This window comes from Lingula anatina, chromosome 3 (assembly GCF_051362555.1).
Source record: "Lingula anatina isolate TDL-2025a chromosome 3, LinAna3.0, whole genome shotgun sequence".
NCBI lineage: Eukaryota > Metazoa > Brachiopoda > Lingulata > Lingulida > Lingulidae > Lingula > Lingula anatina.
Genome location: NC_141769.1, coordinates 28,273,648 through 28,299,941, shown reverse-complemented (window position 1 = coordinate 28,299,941; position 26,294 = coordinate 28,273,648). Strand labels below are relative to the sequence as shown.

The following is a 26,294-nucleotide window of genomic DNA, read 5'->3' as shown; positions in this document are numbered from 1 at the left end:
GTTTATGTCCTCTAAGATGCTACAAATCAAAACTACTAGAAATCGACGGCCGGTAAAACCATTGCTGAGAAACATGTCCAACTGAAACGTGATTTACTGTGAATTTTACTCGTGATGCTATAAATGAGAAATTTAAACAAAAACGAGTTTGTAGACTGTAATTTGCCAAACACAATAAATACACAAATAAATACAACTACTCAAAATATGTCAAATATATACAGGGTCAGTGAGACATTCCTGGAACACTGGATGGAAGGAATACGAGGCTCTAGCTGACCTGGTAAACCATCTCCCTTGCACAACCCTCGCAAAACATGATGTTGAGATTAAATTCGTCCAGGGGTTCACGGTTTTCAACCCCTAACCCCGATATAGTGAGAACGACAGAGTCGGTGTGCCACTGAGTGGGTGCCGTAGGTCTTTCCAAAGATGGTAGGTATCTCACTATATTCCATACTATATTTAAATTTTCAATAGCTCATATTTAAAAAAAGGCGCGTTCAAGATTCATGTTTTTCATTGACATTGAAAAAAAATCGGTAAAATGCTGATATGAACATGAAACCAAATAACGTCTGCATCGGGCCTATAAAGTTTACAGCTTTTGATATGTTTTCATTAATAAAGTTCGTTGTTATTATAATGCTGATAAAGTACATGTACTGTTTATCGATAAATTGAAAACTTAGATATAAGAAGTATACGGCAGCAGGAGCAACTTGATACTGGTACACGTATTCTTATTATTATATTATTATTATTATTATATGTCTTATGTGCAACGGCTATTTTAATATTCACATAATATTTTGGGAAGGCTAATAGTATCAGATACAATAGATACAGATACGATAGATTTTTTCACAAATAATTTACAAATAATTCTTTTTAGAATAAAAATATTTTTTACAAAACGGTCAACAATATTCATATGTGTCTGTTAATTTAACGGTATTAAACTATAATTTTAAAAAGTGTCTGTCTACCTTACAGAAGGTGCTTTTAGCCTTATTGGCCGTATACCTCGGCGGTCTCGCTCTCGCAGAGAAGAGGGCAGTTACCATCCCAACCGTGTGTGAGAAAAAGCTGCAAAAACTGACGCAGAAAGTAGATATCTTACTGCGTCAGCTCCAGCTCCAGCAGATGTTCATAGCGGAACGCACACGAACAGACGGCGGCTCAGGAATAAAACAGGCGAGATGGAGTACCATTGGAACAAGGCCATACCATACATCAAGTAAGAAATACATGTAGTACCCCAGTAAGAATTGTATTTGTTTTTTGATTTCACAAAAGAGGGGAAATTGGTCGGGGATTTGTGCCGGAAAGGCAGCTGCTATTCTGCGCGTCAACCTTTGAGGCGCCATGGCAGTGCTCGTTGCTGTAGATTGCACAAGACAAGTTGCCCAAAGGACACAAAGGACGCACATGGGGATTTCTCTAAGAAGTTTCTCAAAACCTGCACAATGTTCGCAGGAGCAGGGAGATTATTTTTCGATCGATATTAATTTGGTTCTTTCAGGTCACACCGTGAGTTGGGTGGCAGGCGGCCTGTATCCATTTACCCAGGCAAGGGATTCTTTTGGCACGACTGGCACCAGTGCCGTGATTAACGGAGTTGAGTTTCGCATGGCTTCTCAAAAAACAATATTGTACAGGCCTGGTCAAACGTTCAAAAGTCCACTCCGAAGACTGCCTCTGCCGGCAGTGCCACCACAGGTAATTTAATTGTTTTGACACACGCACAGGGCATCTATGCTGTGTGTAACACCTTCACTCTAGTTCTCATTTTACTATTTGAATGAACCCTTATCATGCCAACGTGGGCCATCGGGTTAATTTTCGATTTTAGGTGTTTTTCTAGAGCTATAATTACTAGCTAGTATATCTAGCCTTTATATTTATTTCGCATATTGCTATTCATCAAACCCCTTCTATAATTTAAGGGCTCTTTCTATAAGAAACACCAAATTGGTAACGTTACTACGTATGCCTATTTAGCTAACATGAGGTATGTTGCCTAACACTAAAATCCAGCGTGTTTGGGTCGTATATCGTTTAACAGACACCCAAGCTTTTATTGTAGGTCTTAGCCAAAAAGACTGTGCCAGAGCAGGTCGCTGAGATGAAAGAATGGTTCAAGGCTTGGAGGGACCAGAATTACAAAGTGCGGGATTACAGAAAGTACTTCAAACCTATTCTTTGCTACCTTGAAGGCAAATGGCTGAAGAGTCAAGGAGACGACAAACTGCCTTTTTCACAGTAAATAGATTCTGTCTACACATTCGTTTTTTTTTTTTTTTTTTTTCAGAAAAAAAGAGACAAGCATTGTTAATTGTAATATATTTAAAGCTTTCGAAACGGCCTAACTGCCACTGGAATATAAGTTCACCTAACATCCTGAACATTGCAAATTCCGTTTTACCAGCTTTTAGAAAACATATTAATATATCTTATTTTAAGTACATGTATAACTATTTAAAAAAATTATTATTATCTTTGTGAAGCTTCAAGCCGTTGTTGCCTTGAAATCAATAAACTTCTTATGCTTATTATTAACTTTTTTGTTAAAGGTCCTTTTTATCCAACGAGGAACGCGCCCGGTACCAAGCCTACAGCGGAGCCATTCCAGTAGAGAGGTGAGTCTTTAAAAAATTCGGTTTAAGTATTCCAGTTCTTTTTGAATATGTCTTTTAGATATTAACTTAAATACGATATCTTTAAACTTTTTAATATAGTATTGTACAAAGAAATTGTCATTGAAAATACATACATTAAGATAACCCCTCCCCCCTCAAGTATGACATAAATACACACCCTGGACAAAAGAAGTGTCACCCCTACTGAGCCAATACTATGGGGGAGATAAATGACTGTGGAATGATATGCTCCTTGTATCATTTTATTAACATCAAATTTCACGAAAAATCACAAAATGAGAACAAAATATACATTCTACCAAAATATGCAGTTTTAAGTCCAAAATTATTACTTAGTGGCATAGCCACGTGACCTAATAATAGGTGCCAGTATACGAGGCAAGGATTCATATAATTGTCTGATGCGTTCAGGACTTATGCTGGCCCAAGAATGAAACACTGAATATAATAGAGTTTATCTGCTGGTTAGACGGGCATTTGTAAAAAGTTTTGACATATCATTCCACATATTTTTATTATGTTTGCATCAGGACTCTGGGCAGGCCACATCACCCTGCGAATGTCCTGTTGTTCAAACCAATCATCAACTGCTCTGGGCCTGTGACAAGGAGCGTTGTCATCCTGGTGAACAAACGGATAATTCCTGTCACCAAACATGTTAGTAATAGATGGTAGCAAGCCTGACTCCAAAACATCGATATATTTCTAGTGATTCATGTTTCTATCAACCACTATCAATTCGCCCAAGCCATGGTTGCTGATGCAGCCCCACACCATGATGAATATGCTGCTCAGGGTTCGAAAATTCAGTGCATGTAGTTCAAATGCTTTACCAGCAGTTTGCCAGCATCAAACCCGTCTGTCATCAGAGGTCAGACCATAGCGACACTCATCAGAAAAAATATATAGGACCAATTGTCATGGACTGTCCAGTTCCAGATTCTGTTGACCCTAGTTCACTCTACGTTGTCTGTTTTGTAACGATTTAAGAGGTTTCAGGCTTGCTACCCTGCTGTACACTCTATGAGCATGTAACCGACGCCTAGCAATTTTCACAGACACAGTCTTATGTGTGAAATTGTTCCACTGTGTTGTCAACTGACAAGCAATGTCGAACTTTGACAACCTGGGCATCAAAATCAGTCGTCGGTCTTCACGGCCAGTAGTTTTTCTTGGAAGACCCATTAGAGGCAATTTGTCTCTTGATCCAGTGTTTTTATACCGAGACCAGACCATCTGCACGGTTCTGACTGAACAATTCAGTTGTATCGATATTCTGACATTGCTTATATTCCGCCTCTTCAGGTTAATAACTTGCACCTATAACCGTTAGATAATTGCCTGTATCTTGCCATATTGGAGGAAGACAGGAATGACATTTGCTGTACATGTACAAGACTAACAATACAATTCCATGGTATAGCGGTTTTATACTCATTAGTCACATTATAAGTAGACCAGGCATTATAAGTACCCAAGATCTGCCTACTTTTCTTACTCTGAGTTAGGGGGTGACACTTCTTTTGTCCAGTGTGTGTATATCTATCCATGGCTTGATATGCCATTTTTAAATCTTACAGACATACCTTTAGACCAACGTCTATCGTCGACTTTGAGAACGGTAAACCCGTGTTTGCTACGTGGGACTACAGAGTTCTGTGTCACCCGGTGAAGCAAGACATCCCCATCAGCACCTTCCGTGTTGCTGATGACTTGAGTATGCGGACACCAAGGAAATGGACTGTGGCTCAACTCTCACGTAGTGATACAGCCAAGTTAGTGCATGTTGTTATGAAAAAGTCAGACACTCCCTTCTCCGTTTCTTTGCACTTTCAGATTATTAAATTTTAGGGCATTATTCTATATTGATTGCTAAGGTTCAGTGTCATTCAGACAAAGCCACAGAGGTGGTACACGTTGTAGTATGCAAAATTTAAATGAGTATTGCTAAATAGATGATGAATTAAAATTCATTTGAATATTTGTGGGTCACAAACAATTCTTTTATAAAGCACTAGCAGGTATATCCAAAAGCTACTAGGACTCTGGACAGGCAGGTATTCAATCTGAAATTGTCTGAAATTGCATATCGCCAACACACACACACACACAGAGAGAGAGAGAGAGTAGCCAAACAAATTTGTTAACTATCTTTGTGAACATTTTACATCGGATTTATATATTTATCACAAATCCACAGGTTCCAGCTTAACCCACTGAATCGGCCATGGAAAGCAAATTCAGAGTTCGACGACTCCGATTATGAATTCCTCGATCAGCTGATGTCTCAGGTCCCAGGTAGGCTGTGTAACAAAAACCCTCCTGTAATGGAGTTGGAGTCTGGTATAAATTAGAAATTAATAAAATTAGGTTTATAACTCGTAATTTTTTCTCATTGGTTTTGGATAGGGCATACCATGCTGAGATTTTCCAGAATTATTCATTTTTGCTCGCTGTAGAAAGGTCTTATACATTGTGTGATTTTAACAAACATGGGCACCACATCTTATCAACATAATGTCCTTTTTTTCAATGGACAAAGACATTTGCAGAACAACTAGAATTAGATAATTTTAAAATTGTGAATTCCGTATAAATTCCCTATTTTGCCGAAATGGCCATGAAAAAAGGCAATTATGTAGATTAAATTTAGAGTATATCCGAAGCCCCTGTAACACCGATCTTGTGACCACTGAGAGAAAGAATTTTGCTCGCCCTCACCCCTTCAACGTTGGGGCTTTGACAATATTTAATAGACAAAATCAAATTAATTTGTCAGTGTTATTCAATTTAGAATATTGCAGCCTTTTCCTTTGTGGCATATTATTTGTGAGAGTGGACAAAAATATGTTCTCCAAGCAGCCCCAATTTCAGTGATCGAAAATGGGGGAAGTTCACTATTTTGGATTGTAGGTGCTTGCCTTTCCGTTCTACAATGGTTGCGCATCTTTTTTTAAGAACTTTAAAGAGTCATCTATGTTTTAAAAGCCAGTGTATGCTTTAAAAGCCACCTGATTGCTTCGATTGGGAACTTATAGTTGGTAGTTGCCGGATAAAGATTTTCTTGGTTCACCTGACATTTTTTCTTTTTCCTAGGTCCAAATAACTACGACGGAAAGTTGTATGACGATTCGTTCTCCAAACCAACCCACCCTTTTACCGCTACCAACAACAATGCTGCCAAGGTGAGAATGAAGTAAAGACATATTCAAAACCGTGCCCCCTTTGAATTGTAAGTCTAATGTTGATGGTCTAGATGGTCTTCGGAGTCCCCTGACATATTTATGCTCTTATCACTACTAATATTTCACATGACAAAAATAGAGCCATCGATAATACTTTGAAAATAATTTAGGGATTCAAAATCTACCTATTTGAAGGAGCACCCTCAATTTTTGCTCCTTTAGAACATGTCTTTTAGTTGGGGATATACTAGCTCTCATGAATACATTAAAATTTTTTTCAATCCATTTATCCAGCTGAACACCGCGTTTTACCACAGATGGTCAAAGGTCTCACAGACCGGAACCGGGAGTCTTAAAGCTCGCCACAGAGGATTCTCTGACAACACAGTTTTCATGGCACAAACATCACAGCCGTCGGTAGGACCTAATGTTTTAAGTGATATGTATTTTTGGATAATTGAAATTGAAATGTTTCCAAGAGATTTCTGATATGGGAATTAATACGCCGTTAATGGACGCAGTTGGTTTTAATTGAAACCTACCATTGATTTGTTTGAAATACATGCAGTGCTATTTTTTTTAATTTTTATTATTTTTATTTATTTATTTATTTTTTTTTTTTTTGGGGGGGGGGGGGGGGATTTAATAATTAAAATACAAGAGCCTTTGAGAAATATGTCCCAAACATTGAGGAACGGAATATTAAATGACATGCTAGACACTGACGTACAGATGGAGCTCATACCAGCTGTACGGCAATGTCTAGCACGTGGTTACTACATTACATGTAGTACATGTCCACGTACAACTGGATGAATCAAGATTTGATATCTCAAACGTGTTTACATAGACATGAATATGTCAATTTAAACGTAATGTATATAGATACTCGTACTTTAAGTATTTCAGTAGCAGAGCTTCTTAAAAATTGAAAGGATATATTTTACATCATACTAGATACAGCAATAAAGATACATTTACACATTGCATTGTACAGTAAATCATATTACCTTGTCCTCATTTTACAATGATTTATGTCGTATTAATCTCGTATAGGTAGCAGGGATGAAGGTTGAGGATTGCAACTTTGTTGGAGGGAAAAAAGTATGTAAAAGTTATGAACAGCGTTGGTCGTACGCCATTCCGCTTTTCGTGACCTACCTTAACCCACTGGCTAATTGGAATCCATATGGACTGACCATGCACATGAAGAGTAGGTTCATGTCATATTTTTTATAGTAACTGCCCTGTGTGTTTTACAAGTACATGTATATTTTCCAATGTTTGCGCTTAAATTAATTTTTTTCTTCATTATGATATTAGTAAGAATTTCTTTTATTTAGTGATAAGTAATAAAACTTCTGCAAATACTTTAATACATGAACATGTATGTCGACTCAGAAGCGGGATTATGGATTATAAGTTTCTGATATTTAATTAATTAGGTTATGATGACAAAACGGTATACGACAAAGGGCGAACAGGCAGGTTTACAAACTCCACAGCCTACAACGGGATCAGCGAATACGTTTACTACAGTACGCCTAGTGAATTTTTCGGAAGCTCTAAGGTATACTTAAATAAGTTTGTCGCTTAGTGGAATTTAGCGTGTGGCTACAATTTATAAGCTAATAACTAATGATTACTTGTCAGACTGCAATATTAGATATGACAGAAAACTTTTCAGTGAGAATTAATTTTTGAGATCAAGCTACTTGTATCAGTAAGCGATTGACAAAATAATAATAAAAAAACAGCGTATGGCAGTTGTCATTTGGTCTTGTCTCATCGATTGTTTTTAAACGCGTTGTATGTTATGAATAACTTTATCTACCCTGTATTTGTATTGATTTATTCAAATGAAGATGTCTTAATTTTCGCTTACGTACGTCACCCGCTGAGTCTATATCTGCATTAAATGGTAATGGCTTTCACCAACAGTAGATGTTTATCGTGCGAATTTCAGTATGGCGACGCAAAACCAAAGGGCGTGCTCGATCCGAAGGGAGTTATCCGCAGCGTGAGTAAAGGCGGAATAAGAATGAAGTTGCCAAACATTCCCGGGGTAGGCACTCTCCGTCAAACCTATCCCATTTTTCCCATCCATGGAGAGGGCAGCACTGCATGGAAGGAATACGAGGCTCTGGCTGACCTCGTTTTGAAGAGGAAAACACATGCAAATATGTTAATTGAACCAATTTCGTATTAATTCTACATACACAATATTGTGCCAATTTAACTTAAAGCTCTGCTTTGTAATTTGTGCAATATTTCTGGGTATAAATAAAATCGACAGCACGCAAGATTTTGTTAATTTTCTTTCCCAAATTATAACTTACTAGTATTAATTTCACGAAAATTTGTCTAAAACGAGTTAAACCTTTACATGCGTAAAAGGACCAGATGGATAAAATGGATTTGTATTTTTGAGTTGAGTTGATCTTCTGGTGACGAGTTTGAGTCGATTTCTGGTCAAAATTAAGCAGGTTTCAGATATACTGCTTAAGAGAAAGTTGCATGAGACTGGCTTTATAAAAGAATTTTATTCTAAACATATTAGTCTCAATCTTTAGATATTTTTTCTTCTTCAGTTCATGGTGCATCATGGTCATTTCATAAAATGAACTAACTTATAAGGTATCCTATCTGTAATTTTCTCACCAAATCTTCTCCTATTCTAGAATCAGAGAGAGAGAGAGAGAGAGAGAGAGAGAGATCTACATGTACTGTATGTGAAAAGACAGTGATCGGTTAATCACAGCTTACGACTGAGCAAATAACGATTACTGCACCGTGCGTTGTACCAGTACATTATCGAAATAATCAAGAATGATAGCTTACTAATACTAATACATCGACACACGTCTGCTCACTCATATACGCCATTAATATCTGTCCATTACCACTTTAAGACCTGAATATAACTTCCTGGAACTGTTCTATTTATGTCTTCTGGGATATCCTGTTTGCGGCAAAATAGAAATACTTAACACATAAATACCGGAACGATTCAACATAACATGAAAGCAGGATTCATCTGGGAAGAGGCGAGCATGTAAGTATACAGTGGCATAACGACGTGTAAATAAGATCAATAGAAAGCAAAAAAAAGTTCTCGAACTGTCGGTTTATTATTGGGAATTCAAACACATCATACAAATACGCCTCGTGTGAAAAACTGAAGGCTTGTATTCTTGGGATACTGTTTTTACCGACAATAAAATATTTAAATATTAGGCATAATAGTCGCTAGCCATGGAAAACGGTGGCAGTGCCGGATTTAATAAAATTTTGCAGAGTGTCGTACTGTACATCTATAAAATTTAGAGCCGTGGCTGAAGCCCTGAGTGTACTTAAAAGTATTTAGCACAGTCACGTAAGAAGCTTTGAGTGAATATAAACTGCATTAACCTACCCTCCACCAGGGCGGCAGATAGGCACATTTTCCACCAGCCAGTTAGAAGATTACCAAATTAAGCCAGATATATTATCTGTGAATATCTAGTGAAAAATCAATCAATGGACCTGGTAGAGGGTATAAACCTAACCTCTGATATCCCGGGGGGTGGGGGGGGGGGGCTCTAAATAATTGTACAAAATGACAGTGAAGGCGATACAATATTTTGTAACAGACTACCAGATGATCCTGTGGTCAGAGAGAAGCTTTGGGCTATCCCCGACAACTACGTACTGGTGCACACCTGTCAGTACATGTACATGGGACTCAATGAAAGAAAAAAGTAGCCAGCTGTAAATAATGTCACTTAACTCAGCTCAGCTTTGACAGTAAGAAATTACCCAGAAATCGTGCCAATTAATACAATAAAGAATCAATTCACATCAGAGATTGAGCTGTTACCATGCCCACAAGATCCTTTTCGTTCGGGACGAAGTAAACATGTTTTCAAATTATTAGAAATGTACAAGACCATCCCTGAAGGATGCCAAGTTACTTAAATAAATCCGCTCTTCATATCCGGAATACCTCATTTGTAAGAGCTTTCATCGGTGATACTTTCATTCCGGGTCCAAACAATTGACCCGTTGTGTGAGAAAGGGGTTAGCAACTATACCAGTTAATGGAATCCAGTTGACTTTTCTCCACGAATAACCTATAAATAAAATATGCCTACGTAGATGTGCAGGAGGACACTTTATGGGGGGGGGGGGGGTACGTCTATTACCGGTACATGGGGGGGGGGGGGGTACGTCTATTACCGGTACATAGGTACGTCTTGAGTACCGCTACAAAGCCTAAAAATGGAGAAAAAAAAGAATACACAGAAACAGAAAATTGACATACACTGTTAGAGTTATATAAGGCTACTCATTTACCTCAATTAACTTTTAGCTCTTTAGGAAGCCTTTTTTTACCTTTAACGTTTTTTTTTTTTTTTTAATTTTTGTTTCAGATTGAGGCAATGATTAAGCAGAAGATACATGAAGATGACGCGATGGGATTTTCTGAAAGTCCAACTTGTACCACTACGTGCATGAAGACAGTGATTCCAGTACCCCTTCAAACAACTAACAATGACAAACAGGAAATGGAATCTGAGAACTATGCAATTCTGAACATCACAAATGAAGAAAGGACAATAACAGGAAGCGGGCTGTCATCAAAACCTCATTCGAACGAACCAATCAAAACAAGCGCAGACACGGATTCGCAAAACTACGTCACAAGTCCCGGGCAAATTAGCGCTGATATAAAAATGGAAGAACTAGGAAAGCTGGGAGTATATAGCCCTCCTTATAAATCCACAACGTTTCCTTTCCCAATCGTCAAAGAGGTAAAATCAAAGCAAAGATTATCGAAGTCCCAAGTGATCATGGTCTCGATTTCCTGTCTAATTAACCCTTTGTGTGGAGCATTCTCTTTGCTATTATTATGTAAGTAAATGCAACCAATTAATCCTTCACTTAATTAAGATTACCAAGATAACTTGTGAATATATTTGCTAATCAACTCAATGTTTGATACAATAGCATTGATGTTAATATAGAAGTGAATGCCATCTACAATTATGTTTTACAACGAGAAAGAAAAATCCGCGAGCGCCAAACGATGTGCAGCATGTGTGTGTGTGTGTGTGTATGTGTAGGTGTGCACGCGCGCGCGCGGGTGTTTCGAACATCCACATTCTTTAGTTTCTATACAGTTGTAAAATATAGGGAAGAGCGAAGACCTATATTCTAGCTGCAAAACAACCGCATAAATTTATCACATTTCCGATTACAGTAGTCGCTTTGGGAAATCTGGAGTATTCTAACCATTTCGTGGTTGAAGCATGGAAACCATGGAAATGATAAATGATTAATGGACGCACACAACACATACATGTACATATGCGTGTATTTTAACAGTGCATGAAAAAAGATACGACTCTTTTATGTAGCAGAAAGAATGAAAAACAATAGTGAAAAAATGTCCCAAATTAACACAATATGTACTGGTTTCGGATGTGGTTTTATAGGAGATTATTTATAAATATGACGTATGTTTTTATACATTCCCATATCAATCTCGCTTTCCTGCCGGTTATACTATACCCTAGCAAAACCAGGTTACTCTCGAGTTTTAGCAATTCTCATATTTGTTTCAGGTACATCGACTAGACCAGAGACATCTGAGCGTAACCTTCGCCATTCCAAGAGACTACAGGTGGCCTCCTTTCTCATAGGACTTCTTGGAATCTGCTGTACTTTGGCCGCCTTGGGAATTGTTCTGGCTTTGCGGTACAGCGATGTGATATGAATAAGTGGAGGGAATCAAACAAAACATTACAAGACGCGTTTCGAATTTTTTTTTTATTTAACAAACTTGCTTTGTTACCTCCGCCAGGGAGGTTATGTTTTCACCCCTGTTCGTTTGTTTGTTTGTTTGTTTGTCATCAACATAACTCAAAAAGTTAAGGCTGAATTTCGATGGAATTTTCAGGGTAGGTCAGAAATGGTTTAACTTAGAAGTGATTAGTTTTTGGTGGTGATCCGAATCAATAATCAATCAATAATCAAAAATATCGAAAATTTAGGGGTGAAACGGCCTTAGATGGAGACTTTGCTGCCTTGGCGGAGGTCTGCGCTCTCTGAGTGCTTTTCTAGTTATCATTGTCCACTTTTTTACAGTATTACTTCGACCTTTATTGGTAATTTTGTTACGAACCGTATAGAACACTTTGCTATTTCATACGTCAATCCAATAAGCTAGGTAGATAATTCCTTTAGACCGTTATTTCATTATTATGTTTTTGTATGCAAGGAAAGAAGTAAACTGCCACAGTAGTGAACTGCCTTCTGATATCAGGGGCCTCTAAAGTAGCATACAAAATGAAAGAATAGACGAAATTTTTGTAATAGTTCTACGAAACTCTGCTGTGGAAGAGGCTACATGTACATGTATGGATTACCTAATATCATCACGACTGGTTCTAGCAAGTGCCTTAAGAGGCTCCAATTAAGAAGAAAGAAATGAGAGTAATTGCTTTTTGAAACATGGCGTACTGTACACATGTTTGCAATGGAAATCCGAGAAAACCTTGAACTGTGTTGTTTTTCATGTAACACAATCTAGGAATTGCTTTTATCGATCTTTCCATGTAACAAATAAGGAGAACGTCATTATTCCGCGAAATGGTCATTAAGTCGTATTAATTGAACGGGGAATGTAATTTAATTACAGAAACAGGTGGATCGACGTTTGCTTGGCAGATAGAGCTAGAGCACCAACAAGAGGCTTCATGAGTCAATGAAAATAAGTAAAGATGATACACATTTTATTTGAATACCAAAATGCAAATGTTGTTATCATATGTATCATGTACGTACCCTCCCGCTCGTGAAATTATTCCTCCATACCATCCGTTGTTCAGGACATTTTGCTCCCGCCTTTTAGATACTGCAACAAACAATATTTTAGATAATAGAAAAAAATATGTGTGTATATTAATAGCTAGTATGTATATATATTTATAACTTGCACCCTCGCACACTATAAAAAAAGAACTTTATTATCACTTAACCTGATTATTCATAAACAAGTGATAACTGATCAAACATTGATATATTCGCACTGTACAAGTAGCCTACACAAACAACAAATATGATATATCATATTATTTTCTGTTATATTTTATCCAATTTAAATACTCATATATGCAAAATGAAGTTGATTTATATAAGAACTGTATATGAAATAAAATAAGCGTTATTTAGTTATTTGAAATTTCATAGCGTTGTAACTGTAGTTTTAGTGGGTAATCAAAAAGCTGTTAAACCACAGTCGTCACAATACACCGACAATGACCGCGGGCAGTAAGGCATGGCTAGCTGAGCGTTGTGATGACACTGGATAGTAATGAATTTCAACGTTCTGCTGGATCTAGATCTGCGGACGAATAAAACCTAACGTAATTGTGATCAGTAGATTTTATTTGTAAAAATGTTGGTGTGTTGTAGAAAGCCGCATTCACATCGAGTTGAGCTATGGCTCTACAAAGCCACGACCTAAATATGGCGGACCGGACGTAGGCCTACACGAAAGGGAAAAGCCTAATCTTTTAATAGTCTCTCCGCCTCTCACACGCCTCCCCAGCTTCCGGGCGAATGGAACCGAGATTTAATGACTGTACCCCCACAGGACCGACGCGTGGGGAGGCGGAGAGACTATTAACAGATTAGGCGTTTTTCCTTTCATGTACGTCCGCCATATTTAGGTCGTGGCTTAGTAGAGCCATGGCTCAACTCGATGTGAATGCGGCCTTAGACGGTGCAGTATAGTTCATTTAATGTAACGGAAGTGGAAGAGAATGAGAACAGGGTGGTGTTAATCTGGCTAATATTAAGGCCCCACTCGGCTGTGATTTATTTTTTCAATGGACAACGTCGACGAGCAAAAGACGGAATGGTAAGAGAAAGAGATAGAGTGAATGTGTGTGTGTGTGTGTGTGTGTGTGTGTGAGAGAGAGAGAGGCGCACCTACAGGTACATGTTTAGCATGTGTTACGACATACCCAGGTTAGGTGCACATCCGCTTGACTTAAACTGTTTATCTGGAGTGGACTGTATCCGCTTTACCTAGTTACAGGGACCCAGGATATGTCGTTGATATGTACACCTGGGCGCTAACAACTTTAATAATAACAATAATGATAGTAAATTTAGTAATAATAGTTATTGCTTGTGTTATTATTATTATTTATATTGTTCTTCTTCTTCTTCTTCATCTTCTTCTTATTATGTGGAGAAAATAGTAATACTGAAGAGAAAACGATGCTGCCAAATAAAAGAATAGACATATAGGCCTACAGTACATGTGTATTTGCCTCGCGTTTAGAGTTTACATCTGGTATAGGATTAAGCAGAAACTGTTGGCCAAACTGTGATCTAGTTATGGGCGTTTAATAGTGCTGCACCTTCGGGTACAAAAGCATTAAAAAGGTTAATGATGATGAGTCTGTCTGTTGTTCTACATCAAAGAACGCCCTTATATGTATTTAGAATGATTTATAAAGAGTCCTAAGAATGGAAGTCCATCACAGTTAAGGGTTAGTCGGAGTACATGTAGGCCTATTGGGGATATTGTATAGGAAGAATGTCACCTGCACATTGTACAAAGAAATGGGGAACGGACTAGCCTGCCTAGCGGACTACCAATATAGGCCCGTTCCTGTCACACTGATATCCCTTCTCCCCACAAATTGAACTTTTCTAAAAAAAAAAAAAAAAAAAAAAAAATCTCTAGAGAAATTACGAATCATAACCCGGTCTGTCTATGCACTTTGTTTCGATGTTTTAGGCTATAGGCCTACTGGGGCCAGCACATGTGCATGCACTATTCCTAATCAAATAATTTAATTTAAATTACTTTTAAATAACTGACCGTTACTTAAGCCAAGGAGTTATAACAGTTATAACTCCTTGCTTAAGCCTATTAATTATAGGCCTACCATCGCCAAAATTTCGTGAACATTTAAAGCGGAAATAGGACATCAGGTACTTTTATTCGAGCCCTTTAATCGTTTTAAGATCGTTTTTAATAACGAAATGGGATGGATATGAATAAATTCTACTGGTACGAAATGACATTTTCTATTACACTTAATTAGGCCCCTACTGGTGCATTAGTAGTCTACACCATTGGTATAATTTCGCCTATCTTACATGCTACAGGGTAATATACCTATAACATATGCGTTTAGAGTCAGAAAGTAATTGGTATTGCTAAATGTAAGTGTCAAAAGATTTGGGTATGCCATCAGCACGGTCAGATTTAAATTTTAAAAGATTAGCAGTTTCTTAAACAAGATCGTGAACGTCAGGAAATTTACCCAATCCTCATTTGTAGCTCTGCGCATGCGTAACCTTGGATGACTTATAAACTTCCTGTGGTGAGTCAGACGGAAATTTGGAAAATTTGCGCAACATTTAGCGTTCGGGATTTATATTTGGGACAAAGAAACGACTTACAATCACTGAAGAAACAAGTAAAAGAAGCGGTAAGTACTCTGTATAAAATTAATAGTTATATTTTGTGATTCAACTTGATGTCAGATCTACAAACATATAATGGTCGTGATTTTTAGCGTTTTTTGAAGAGTTGTGTACATTTACGACGCCAGATTTACGTCACTGAACGTAAATGTCAGGTCAACTTGGAGTTGATCATTTACGAGCACCAAATTTAAGTTGTAGTTACTTATTCCACCAGTATGTGTATGTTATACTGGTGGAGGTATTAAGTAAATTCACGAAGGAACGGTAGCTGGGATATGGCTTCGTTTTACGCTGACTGAAATGACAGTGTTGTCTTCGAACCATAATAAATGGTCTACAGCAGTGACACAACTTGCGTTTTCATTGTTAAATACGACGTTAAACATGGACAAAGTCGATGTGGTGATATTGACAACAGCGAGCCATAATGATACGAATGTATGATAACTAGTCGTGTGCTGTAGAAATATCACCTTTTTGGATAGATCTATATCTGAAAAGACAAAGGACTCACTGAAATCAAAGATGGAGTTGCCCTCAGCCTTTTTTGCACCAAGTGACATTTATTTAGGACAAGAATTTAATTTGTTAGCATTTTATTTGACATCTGCACCTGCTGCTGTAAATCAAACCTTTTATAACCACCAAGAAGATAAAGTGGACTGAATATGCCAGGTGGAGTGATCATAAAAGCAACTTCTAAATGTATGTAGTTTTTTATGACACTATACCATTCCCCCCCCCCCCACACACACACACACACACACACACTTACTTCCACAAAATTACTGCCTTTATTTAATTTTGTTATGTTAATGTATTAACTATGTTTTTCTTTATGATATCTTGTGATGGGTATTTTTCTATTATATATAACACAGTATCTCCATTCCCAATTTTACTAGGCCATATGTAAAGTAAAAAATTAATTTGTCTTAATTGCCCATTAAATGACAGTCATATTACAGTATACTTTTAGTACACATGTAAAGTATACTTTTAGAAAACCAGAAAATTTTAGATTTTGGTCCTTCATTGGTTGCTAGTAATTGAAGTAGTACGTGGATGTGGAGGATTTTAAACAGTACTTCTATTGCAGGCATTTTCATGCACTGTTTCATATCAAGAAATGTCCAGATGCACTTGTCTTATCAAATCATTGAACCAAGTTGCCATACTGATTATAATATTGAGCTATATGAACAACAGATATATGGGAGTGTTATATGTCATTTGTGATGCACCACAACAAAAAAATAAATAATGGCAGCATAAACCAGAAAAACAGTAAATAGTGTGCAGCTGTGGTCATGGGGCATGCCGTGGTATTTGTGCCCTGGACATAACATTTTCAACTGTTAATAAATCGACCATAAGTAACAATTTTTGAAAAAAAAAAAAGATTTCAGGGCTTGGGATTTGTAAAAGATTTAGCTGTAATATGTATATTCATGATTTTATAGAGTGTTCAGTTTGAAAAAATTAATGTGAAAAATTGCATTGAGAAAGAATTCTTATTTTTGGGATATGACACTAAAAATTAATTTAATTTGCAAATTTTCTGTCAGACATCAAATATTTCATGCCCCTAATAAGGATAACACATGAAAAATTAGGTGAAATCTCAAAAAATTAGGAAATCAATAGTTAATCAAAACTCATATTTTTCATCTTTATGATTTGGTGCTGATATTTTAAGTAAATAGGCAGCACTGCTCTGCGTCTGTCATGTTGTGCCTGGTATGGTCTGATGAGTATCTATGCATACTAACAAGAGTAGTCATGCAAAACAAAACACACTGGTAAAAAAAAAAGAAAAAAAAAAACAAGAAATGTTGGGATATAGAATTTCTTGTATCTTTTCACGAAAGTACAATTGTTCATGCAAGTTGGTATTCTTGAAGGTTTGTAAGTAACAGATTTGCCAAAATACAGCCCTGAAGTACTTAAAAAATATAAGTCATACTCCAGAGCAACAAAATATAGCAAGCAATTGCTACTATCTACCCTGCGGCAGTGCAGTTAAATCACTGACACGGAAGAATATATGCTACAAGCCACTTGGAAATAAAGTTCACATCAGACATTTCGGATTGATGTTTTTTTACAGAGGTAGCCATGCAAAACCTTATTTGCAAGATTCACTTAATCTTTTACTGGCACAGTGCAAACAAAGGAGGCTAATCCTAGGTACACATTACCTTAAAATGTTTATCTTCAGACTGGATAATGACTACTTCTCATGTATGTGCTCTCACATATGTGGAAATGATGTTATAAAGACTTGGAATTATCTCAACCAGTCAAATTTTTTGTGGATTGAGGGGGGGGGGGGGTAATAATGGACTTGAAGTATATTTATACACTTAATTATATTACTAGTAAGAGATTGAGAATCAGAAAAAAATTCTGTTTAGAACTTTAAATTTACTCAGGCTGGACGAAATAGATTCCACATATGACAGCTGACCAAAGTCACATATGAGGAGCAATTTTTTCTCTTTTATTGTATTTGAAGAGATATTGAAGGATAATATAATGGGGAATGCCCCAGTGCAATTTATGACTGAGATATTGTCATATATTTATCAAGGAATTATATTTTACAATTTATCTTGCAAGACATCTGAGATTATGTTGTACTTAAGGTAATGTTGACATACAGAACCGGATTTCGTCATCTTATTTGACTGTACTACAACTGTGTCCAAAATTGATTTATCACCAGTTTTCTCCTGGAAATCCAATGTTTTTATAACATTTCAATGCATGACTGATCAATAAAATATACCATAGAAGCACACAAATCTAAATGATACTGTTTGATTAATGTCATTTTATTATTTCATATCACTTATTTTGTTGATATTGTCTGACCTACTTTGGCCAGAAATAATCGACTCGGTTGCAGATATCATTATCTAGAGTTAATGCGAGGCCTTTTGTGCTTTATCTGAGCCAAGTTACTGTAGCCCTGAGTTTCAGATGCATGTTTGCTTTAAATAAAAAATCTAGTCAAATGTCCACTCACATCGTGCTGTATACTTGTCCATATCACAACATTTTGACCAGGCCGAACAAGTTGACAGGTCTTGTAGATGATTCTTACGCAATAGCCAGGCTATGAATTTTGTAAATCTCTCAAAATGTTGCGAAACAGGAAACTGCACAGTGCAGTGTGAAAAGGACAAGCCTAAAAACACACTCTCATCTGCAAGGGTTTGTTATTTGTAAACAGATAACAGGAGTCGAGGAGACTTCAGCTAAGTACCAGTTCAGTGACAGCAAGTTAACTGAGTTGTTGAACAGTTTTATGTTATGTATACTTATCAAGTTATGTGACCATTGCCAAATTCATTGCCTTAATTTAGTTAGAAAAAAAATGTGCTGAGGATATGGGCAGCTTCTTAAATTCCTTTTGTGTAGGAACTGTATGTGAGACTCATTCAATGCATAAAGTTTCCAATTACATCATGTGTTGTATACAAATGAGAAAAGCAATGAAACTGCACCTGTAATTATTTTAAATCAATCATACAGAGAATACTTATGTACTAGTATGTCATTATGCATTTAAAATACACTTTAAGGCTTTTATATTAAGTTGATTATGAAAATGATTTTAAGTGAAACATAGTCTAGATATGAAATATGAAACAGTCTTTGTCATAATTTTCAAAAGTCTGATGAATGCACTTCCATTATGCTGTAATATTGAAAAAAGTGTGATAGATGTTGTAAATAAACTATAAGAATTATTTCCATTTTCATTTAAGCACAATAAGAAAAACTTCCATTTTTAACCCACAATCAGAAGAGATCAGTTGCACTGGAATAAAACCACTTAAAAATATTCATTTCAGGAACTATCAAATCAAGAAAGGATACACAATGAGTGAAGTTAGCACAGGAAAAGACGATGCGGTACAGAATGGCAACGTAAAATATTCCCAGGTATCTGGTAAAGATGAATGCATTCAGATGCCTGAAAACCTGGAGAAAAACCACGCAGCAAGCGACCACGAGGACCATGTGGACGAGAGGACACACCTCCAGGTGACGAGTGACAGCGAGGAGGCCCGAAAACTCGAGGATGTGAAAATCTCAGACATTGATGAGCCTTACGCTCCTCCTTATAAACAGACAACTTCTGCTTACGAGAAACCAACCAACTACCCTGTGAAAGGGGGACGCTTGAAGAGGCCAAAATCCTACATTGTGTTCGCCTGGATTTCGATCATCCTTAACCCCCTTTTTGGGATTGTCGCAATTTGCTTATCATGTAAGTATTTGTAAACCCTTGGCCTCTCATATCTATACAAGCTTTGTAGGATAAGTAGGGCAGTTGCCAGCTATAGTTCATGGTGGAAGGCGTACATTTTGTCTTGCTCCAAATTTAAAGGCTTAAAAGGTGTAGGATTGAATAGAAAAACAGTGTCTGGTTCAAAGATGAGTACCTCAGGTGACAAAGAAGATGTTGATAACAGCACCGAGAAACCAACTTCCCCTTATGAGAAGCCAACACACTACCCGGTGAAGGGAGGACGCCTGAAGAGGCCAAAATCCTACATTGTGTTTGCCTGGGTTTCTATCATCCTAAACCCACTATTTGGGATTGTTGCAATTTGCCTATCATGTGAGTAGTTCGCTTCATGAAACACGTTCACTGCTGGATATCTAGGGTAATTGTAGATTATGCTTATCATGGCCGAATGATTTTGATTTTCTCCATGTTTAGAGGCACATGTACTGTTTAGCGTTGAACAAACTGATAACTAGTATTTATTCTCATTTTCTTAAGAAGGATACCTCAGATGATGATAACATAATATTATCTTTTGGTATCAACCAAAATTCATTTGTTTATGCCTCATCAGTGATGAGGTAATTGGTGAATTTTTTTTCTCATTTTCCTTAAACTCAACATATTGTTAAAGGTGTGGATGTTTTAATCAGGGAGGAAGGTCATTTTCATAAATCCTTGACTCGGGTAATTTGTATATTTAGTAGAGAAAAAGTCCTATATAGCCACAATGATTCGAGGTCACCTTGAAATAAATGGATTAATATTGAACTGCTTCTCTGACCATTCCATTGTTTACTTGGGCTATTTATCTGAGTCCTTTTAACCTTCAAAATTTCAGGAAGAGGAATTATTAGGTTACAAATCATTGATAATGCGGTAAAAAATCATACCCCCCCCCCCCCCCCCCCCCCCCACTCTACATCAGTTTTAAGATCAGTTTTAAATATGATCCAGTTGATATATTTTATCAGAATGACCCGTGATTCCCTGTATGGACAGTACTTGAAAAAATCTTTTAAAATTCAGCACTATTTGGTGGTCTTGGCATGCTGGTACTATATCTCTTTATAGCATAGAGAGCAGATTCCACATGTATGTAATTGTATAATCAATAAGGACAGCTGGAAATGACAAAGGATGATGAATATGGTAATTACTCCAACTTTTCTATGGGAAAAACTTTCTCAAAATTTGGACATACTTATTGGGTGGTAGCAACAAAATTTGTCGTTCTATTCCATGCACCACAAGTGCTGTGAAGAAATAGAATTTTTATGATTATAAAATTATGGACCTGAAAGATTGATAATTTTTGCCCATTGAAAAGATAGAGTCATTACCATAGTCTGAGATTAATAGCACAACTTTGTTTGCCATCCTTTTGATAACCTGTCATCACAATATGGTGTTTTCACATCTCAGCATTCTATCTTCAGCATTCCATCTTATGCATTCTTTTTTCGAAAGGTCGACTGCTTACTAGAAATGGAGAGTTTTCGCACTCAACATGACCAGTAAGGAACAATATGATAGTTTTTACTCAGTTACTAGTAAATGTTTTGCTCTTTATATGAAAGAGCAGATTCTCTAGCTAGATTACTTTTACCCAAACAGTGTAAGCTAGTGTGGTATGTCCTCTGTTGCACCAGTTTGATGATGTCATTATGCTTTGGGGTGGGGTGAAGTGTTACTTTTTTTCATTAGCCCCAGTACACCAATCAAAATAAATCAAGTTAGCTGGTCATGTAGGGGAGAGGGCTTGTTAGTCTGTAAATCTGATTGCAAACGTTCATCATTAAGCCCCTGCATGAGAATCAGAATGTAGTCTGGGGGGGGGGGGGTTGAAAGAATCCTCCTCCCTTTTTGCTGGGAAAAGGTGCCCCCTGGGTATTATTTTATCTAGGTACATGCAGGTTTTCTGGTGAAAGATCCACTTTTTCAAAAAAATAAATAAATAAAAAATTTGAAATTGTTGGCAGTGGGCCTGAGAATAATGCCCGGGAAGGGGAAAGACTGGATATGGTATGCAGCTTTGCTAGATGGAGAAATGTTTACCACGACTTAGTTGAGGAGCACTTTATCTGTGCCTTAAATTACTTATAGTTTACCTGTCCTTTTGTACACAAAGTCAAATAATGTAAAGAAAGGGGCCTATTCCCTAGGTGATTGTGTAAACAGAGCACGGCAGTCATGTAAACACAGACTCGGTTTGCAGACTGTTCAGCACTGCTCCATACTTTGGTGGTATAAACTTACAGAAATGCTGATTTTAAGTTGGTAAATCAGTGGTTAACTTATTAGAAATATATATTGATTTACTATCCCTGAAGTTAGTGCTGTCATATAGGTTTACTAGATATTACCAAAAAGTCAGATAATGGTTATCATCATTATTTAACTAACTATACAGTTCTCTCTGAAGCCACAAATATACCATTTATAATCTCCAGTATTGATCTTGGTAAATATGACGAATGAATTCCCCAAATGCTTAGTGTACCCTTTACTTGGTGGGGTTAATAGGAATTGGCCAAATCTCTCCTGGTTCTAAATTCAAACCTTAAACAATAAGATTCACGGAAACAATTTAGACAGTACTAGTACAATATTGCAGTCATTTTAAGATCTTCATGACAGCAATTGTTTAAATAAAACCCACTTTGAATAGGGTTATTATCTTGGTACCATAGATAAGTTAATTACTACTGCAGGGTCTGAGTGATTAATTTTTGTGGCATAACAATAAATACACATCCGGTCTTCAGGGATAATTGATATGGAATATTCAGTCTGGGAAGTTCACATGAATGCTGCTGAGAATGAGTAAATCACCATTACAGATTTTTTTTTTTTTTTTTTTGTCCTAACTTATGCTTGGATTTCTTGGTTTATGCGTTTGACCATGATGTATCTGAATACAGGAATTTATGGGGAAAAGGCTAAAAAGGAAAAATTAGATATTATTACTTTTAATTTTCTTTGTTTTAGTGCAGTTTGATAGGGTTTAAATCTTGAAAATATTTGTTGAAATATATTAAAGACCTGAAAAAAATGAAGGGAAAGTTCTGAACATAGTGAGTTGATTTAAGTTGGTATTGTATACTTTTGTCTTTAAAGATAACAGGGTCCTAGAATGCGCATATATATATAACGGAAGTACTTATTTTTATATGCATTCAGCATCAAAAATGAAAAAAAAAAGTTAATATTGAAAAGGTAACATTTATACATTAATATTGACATTTATCTATTGGATCTAATGAAGTTGTATTAAGCAGACATTTGATGACCTTTATTTTTTCATCAATTTTCAGGGGCCTCCCATGGAATGAGTGACGATCACGACGAGGAGTGCAACGAGTTAGCACGACGCCTAGGCCTTGCTTCACGTATAGTGGGGGCTGTTGGGATTGCCGCTACAATTGTGACATTGATCATTGTTTTACCAATAGTTCTCACTTAGAGACAGACATCTGACGTGATAACCTACCAGTGATTTAGAGGGACACTAGCCTGATCTGTTTGGATTTTTTTTCCAATTTATTTATTTATTATTATTATTATTATTATTATTTTTGCATCTGGTAGGAATTCACTAGTCAAATGGGCATACAGTCGCCATCATTGAAATGCTGGCAGGTATTTTTAACAGTGAGACCTGATCATATGAGGATGCTGATTTATGTACATGTATACATTACATGTCAGTGATTTGAATATAGATATGGTTTCTAATAATGTGTTTGTGAATGATACTGTACATATTTAAATGTTTGACTGAAATATGGACAATGCATTTTTTTGACATTTAATTAAGATTTTATGTATTTTATATGGACTGTGTATTAAAAAGGAAAACTGTGTTCATATTCACCAGTTGATAGATATAATATAAAAATATATGAGTTTTGATTATAATGCTGTATGATGTTCCTGAGATGGACATTTTCTCGACTATGTATGATAAACTGACTACAAACAGATTATCCATGTCATGAACAGCAACCATGACCATCTAGACCATGAATAATAAAGTTTGCTGTCCATGTCATTAGCATTAAGCATGATATATAATAATAAAATAATAATAATCTTTTTTTGAAATATTGCAACCCGAAGGTTGAAGTTATACATATATATATATACTTTTTATTTATTTATTTTTAAATGAAATTTATTTACATCTGAGAAACTGACTGTCCATGTCATGAAAAAATTACCATAATAGCCACGCTTCATAGCCTAACTAACCAGATAAATTACTATAACATCACAGTTACTTGTCAGTTTGCTCAAACACTCAGTGTCAAGTCGGAGAAGACCATCTTGACGGGTCTATAAGCAATTCCCTGTGCTATGTAAGGAAAAACAACTTACACCGAGGTCAGTGCTTTTAACACTGTTTCATTCATATATTAGATGCGAAGCAGCTATGAATGTGCAGTATAAATACAAGAGCCGCTGGCTAGCTGGTCCCAGGTTAAAAATGACAGCGTTTATGAAGGTTATTTTTTAAGATGTAGGAGTAGTTGTAGAACCTGTTACACAAAGTGACTAAAGCCCCAGAATTAGATCAAGCTTTAATGTAAGTTTTTAATTTTAGGCCCCTTAAGCCCAAGATAAAGCAGTAGGGATTCAATTATATGAAATACTACAACAGTTACTGTTTTATAAAGTCTGGAAAATAGTAAGGTTGAGACCAGCACATGAACAGTCTACTGACTCCTAGAGATTTAGACCAAAAGATTGTTGAGCTTTCAGTTCCTTTGTGAAATGGGCTTTGGGTCACAAATCTTGATGTAAATATAAATGTTAATTAATAGCCCAGGCAAGTCATGTTATAAGGGGCAGCTAGTGGTTGAACATGATGTATCAGCTGCTTGTACATGCATCATAATCAAAAATATTTTATATGGATGTTAGTGGTGTGCTCTCTGAAAAATCATTTTTTCACACCCCTGTGACAGGACTCTGTTCATATATTTTGATTAACTTTGGTGCGTAATATTGCAGTGTAATATTGCACCAAGAATTGAAGAGCATAGCAACTAATAAGCAGCATCTCAAGGCAGAAATTTGCATTTGTATCAAATGTTTTTGTGGCTTTTTAGCAGTAATTGTAATATTTCTATTTTTTCATGTAAGGGGGGTGGTCATATTTTCCATGGTTTTATATTTTGAATATTTTCAAATAAAATTATGAATTTTTGAAAGAAAAACAAAAAATAAAGTGCCCCAAAACACTGGCCTAGATAACTACATGTATTGAGGTCACTGTGACCTAGAATATATATATGTATGTACTATATATATTCCCTTGCTGTTCTGTTGGTCTCAGTGCTCATTAGTAACAATATTTCTGACAAAATCTGTTTTAGTTACATGTATCATACAGTTGAATAGCTGATAAAAAAATTGTTTCATGGGCATCATTGGGGCTTAGAGACAGCAGTTTGTAAATAGATGATATTGATAGTATAGACTTGGTAGTAAGTGTTATCTGATAAGATTTTCACATTAATAAAAATAGTGCATTTAATGGAGCAAATGGTGGCTAAATGAGAGAGGCATCAGCTGAAATATTGATTGCATTATCATATGTAATGTGTAGAGAGTCATAAGGTAGTTGAAAAAGCTGTTAGTCAGGAGCCAACTTTGAAAGAAAGCAACAAGCATGGCACTTATGACCATTGTAAACTTGTGTGTTTATGGATTAAAGTGGTCAGTATTACCCATTGATTTCATGATAACTTAATGTGTTATATCACTTATAGTTACATTTTGTGTGCTGTATGTACTGTGATAAGTGAATGATACGAGAAGAGAAATTATGTACCTCGTTTGTCCTAAGACAACCATACACTTGATTGCCCGACTAAAACTGTATTGCATATCTCTGCAAAGAACAAGTTAATCCATTGAAAGGGAAATTTTAGAGGACATTTGATCCATCTGAAAGGAATTTTATTTTTGGTCTCTGCCAATTTTGTCTTGACTTGAAAAAAGACATTTTCTGTATGCACAAATTCTCCTTTAACATAAATTATACTGCTGAAAATTTTATTTTGGTGTATTTTCAGAAGGATCATTTGTGCTGGCCTGGTGTAAATAATGTAAATATTGCATAAGTTGTTTTCTCCTTTTTTACATTACTCTCAATACTACTGAAGCTGTAGACAGTCTGTAGTTGTTAAGAACTTGTAATTCAAATAATGACAATGGTAATATTGAAAATATTCCTTCAGATATCATCGAACATGTACTTTTTTCTTTTAGATATAAGGATCAGTCAGTCACGTTGTTACACTGCAGTATACATATATTATAAAATATCGAGTTCGCAAGCATTTGTCAGAGCAATAGTGGTCGAAAGTATAAATTATAATTAAATATATATTTTTCTGTTGGATCTGTGTTTTAAATGTAATTTGTTAGTGAAAGAAAATAAAGGGAGCTTTTTAGCTTTACTTTCTGGTCGAGTTGTTAGCTTTTATTGAGTCTTGTCTGCATATGTCAACCATGTATTACCTTTATAACAGTTGCCATATGGGTCAAATGTACTTACAGATGTCTGAAGAGAGGGAAATTTGTTTGCACATCTGTATGAAACTGTTTGTGTTACACTAAAATCTAATCGAAGGAAAG

At 36.3% G+C, this 26,294-nt stretch overlaps 3 protein-coding genes across 6 annotated transcripts; all 3 read left to right on the top strand.

The window, feature by feature from the left end:
* The first annotated feature begins 348 nt into the window (after positions 1-348).
* On the top strand, positions 349-8,151 carry LOC106152738 (uncharacterized). Its single transcript, XM_087009948.1, has 12 exons — positions 349-435; positions 997-1,240; positions 1,526-1,722; positions 2,090-2,265; positions 2,577-2,642; positions 4,244-4,438; positions 4,864-4,961; positions 5,760-5,848; positions 6,143-6,265; positions 6,905-7,061; positions 7,294-7,418; positions 7,815-8,151. Exons 1-12 carry the CDS (start codon positions 433-435, stop codon positions 8,055-8,057), a joined length of 1,716 nt encoding a protein of 571 aa, XP_086866074.1. The 5' UTR covers positions 349-432; the 3' UTR covers positions 8,058-8,151.
* Positions 8,152-8,752: 601 nt separating this feature from the next.
* Positions 8,753-13,066, top strand: LOC106152736 (uncharacterized). 2 transcript variants are annotated; one of them, XM_013526444.2, is made up of 3 exons: positions 8,753-8,903; positions 10,261-10,741; positions 11,455-13,066. In XM_013526444.2, exons 2-3 carry the CDS (start codon positions 10,270-10,272, stop codon positions 11,604-11,606), a joined length of 624 nt encoding a protein of 207 aa, XP_013381898.2. In that variant the 5' UTR covers positions 8,753-8,903; positions 10,261-10,269; the 3' UTR covers positions 11,607-13,066. The 2 variants fall into 2 exon arrangements, with proteins under 2 accessions (XP_013381898.2, XP_086864490.1); XM_087008364.1 differs by lacking the exon at positions 8,753-8,903 and adding an exon at positions 9,483-9,840.
* A 559-nt stretch (positions 13,067-13,625) lies between these two features.
* On the top strand, positions 13,626-26,116 carry LOC106164892 (uncharacterized). 3 transcript variants are annotated; one of them, XM_013542933.2, is made up of 3 exons: positions 13,626-13,754; positions 19,207-19,625; positions 22,964-26,116. In XM_013542933.2, exons 1-3 carry the CDS (start codon positions 13,723-13,725, stop codon positions 23,110-23,112), a joined length of 600 nt encoding a protein of 199 aa, XP_013398387.2. In that variant the 5' UTR covers positions 13,626-13,722; the 3' UTR covers positions 23,113-26,116. The 3 variants fall into 3 exon arrangements, with proteins under 3 accessions (XP_013398387.2, XP_013398386.2, XP_013398388.2); XM_013542932.2 differs by lacking the exon at positions 13,626-13,754 and adding an exon at positions 15,178-15,345; XM_013542934.3 differs by lacking the exon at positions 13,626-13,754 and adding an exon at positions 15,548-16,048.
* The last annotated feature ends 178 nt before the right edge of the window (positions 26,117-26,294 follow it).

Coding starts and splice junctions, on each gene's coding strand:
- LOC106152738 (XM_087009948.1), top strand. Junction 2,266..2,576: donor GACAAACTGCCTTTTTCACA/GTAAATAGATTC, acceptor TTTTTGTTAAAG/GTCCTTTTTATCCAACGAGG. Junction 2,643..4,243: donor GGAGCCATTCCAGTAGAGAG/GTGAGTCTTTAA, acceptor TAAATCTTACAG/ACATACCTTTAGACCAACGT.
- LOC106152736 (XM_087008364.1), top strand. CDS start 9,790: ATGCCAAGTTACTTAAATAAATCCGCTCTTCATATCCGGAATACCTCA. Junction 9,841..10,260: donor ATATCCGGAATACCTCATTT/GTAAGAGCTTTC, acceptor TTTTTGTTTCAG/ATTGAGGCAATGATTAAGCA. Junction 10,742..11,454: donor ATTCTCTTTGCTATTATTAT/GTAAGTAAATGC, acceptor TATTTGTTTCAG/GTACATCGACTAGACCAGAG.
- LOC106164892 (XM_013542933.2), top strand. CDS start 13,723: ATGGACAACGTCGACGAGCAAAAGACGGAATG. Junction 13,755..19,206: donor GACGAGCAAAAGACGGAATG/GTAAGAGAAAGA, acceptor TATTCATTTCAG/GAACTATCAAATCAAGAAAG. Junction 19,626..22,963: donor TGTCGCAATTTGCTTATCAT/GTAAGTATTTGT, acceptor ATCAATTTTCAG/GGGCCTCCCATGGAATGAGT.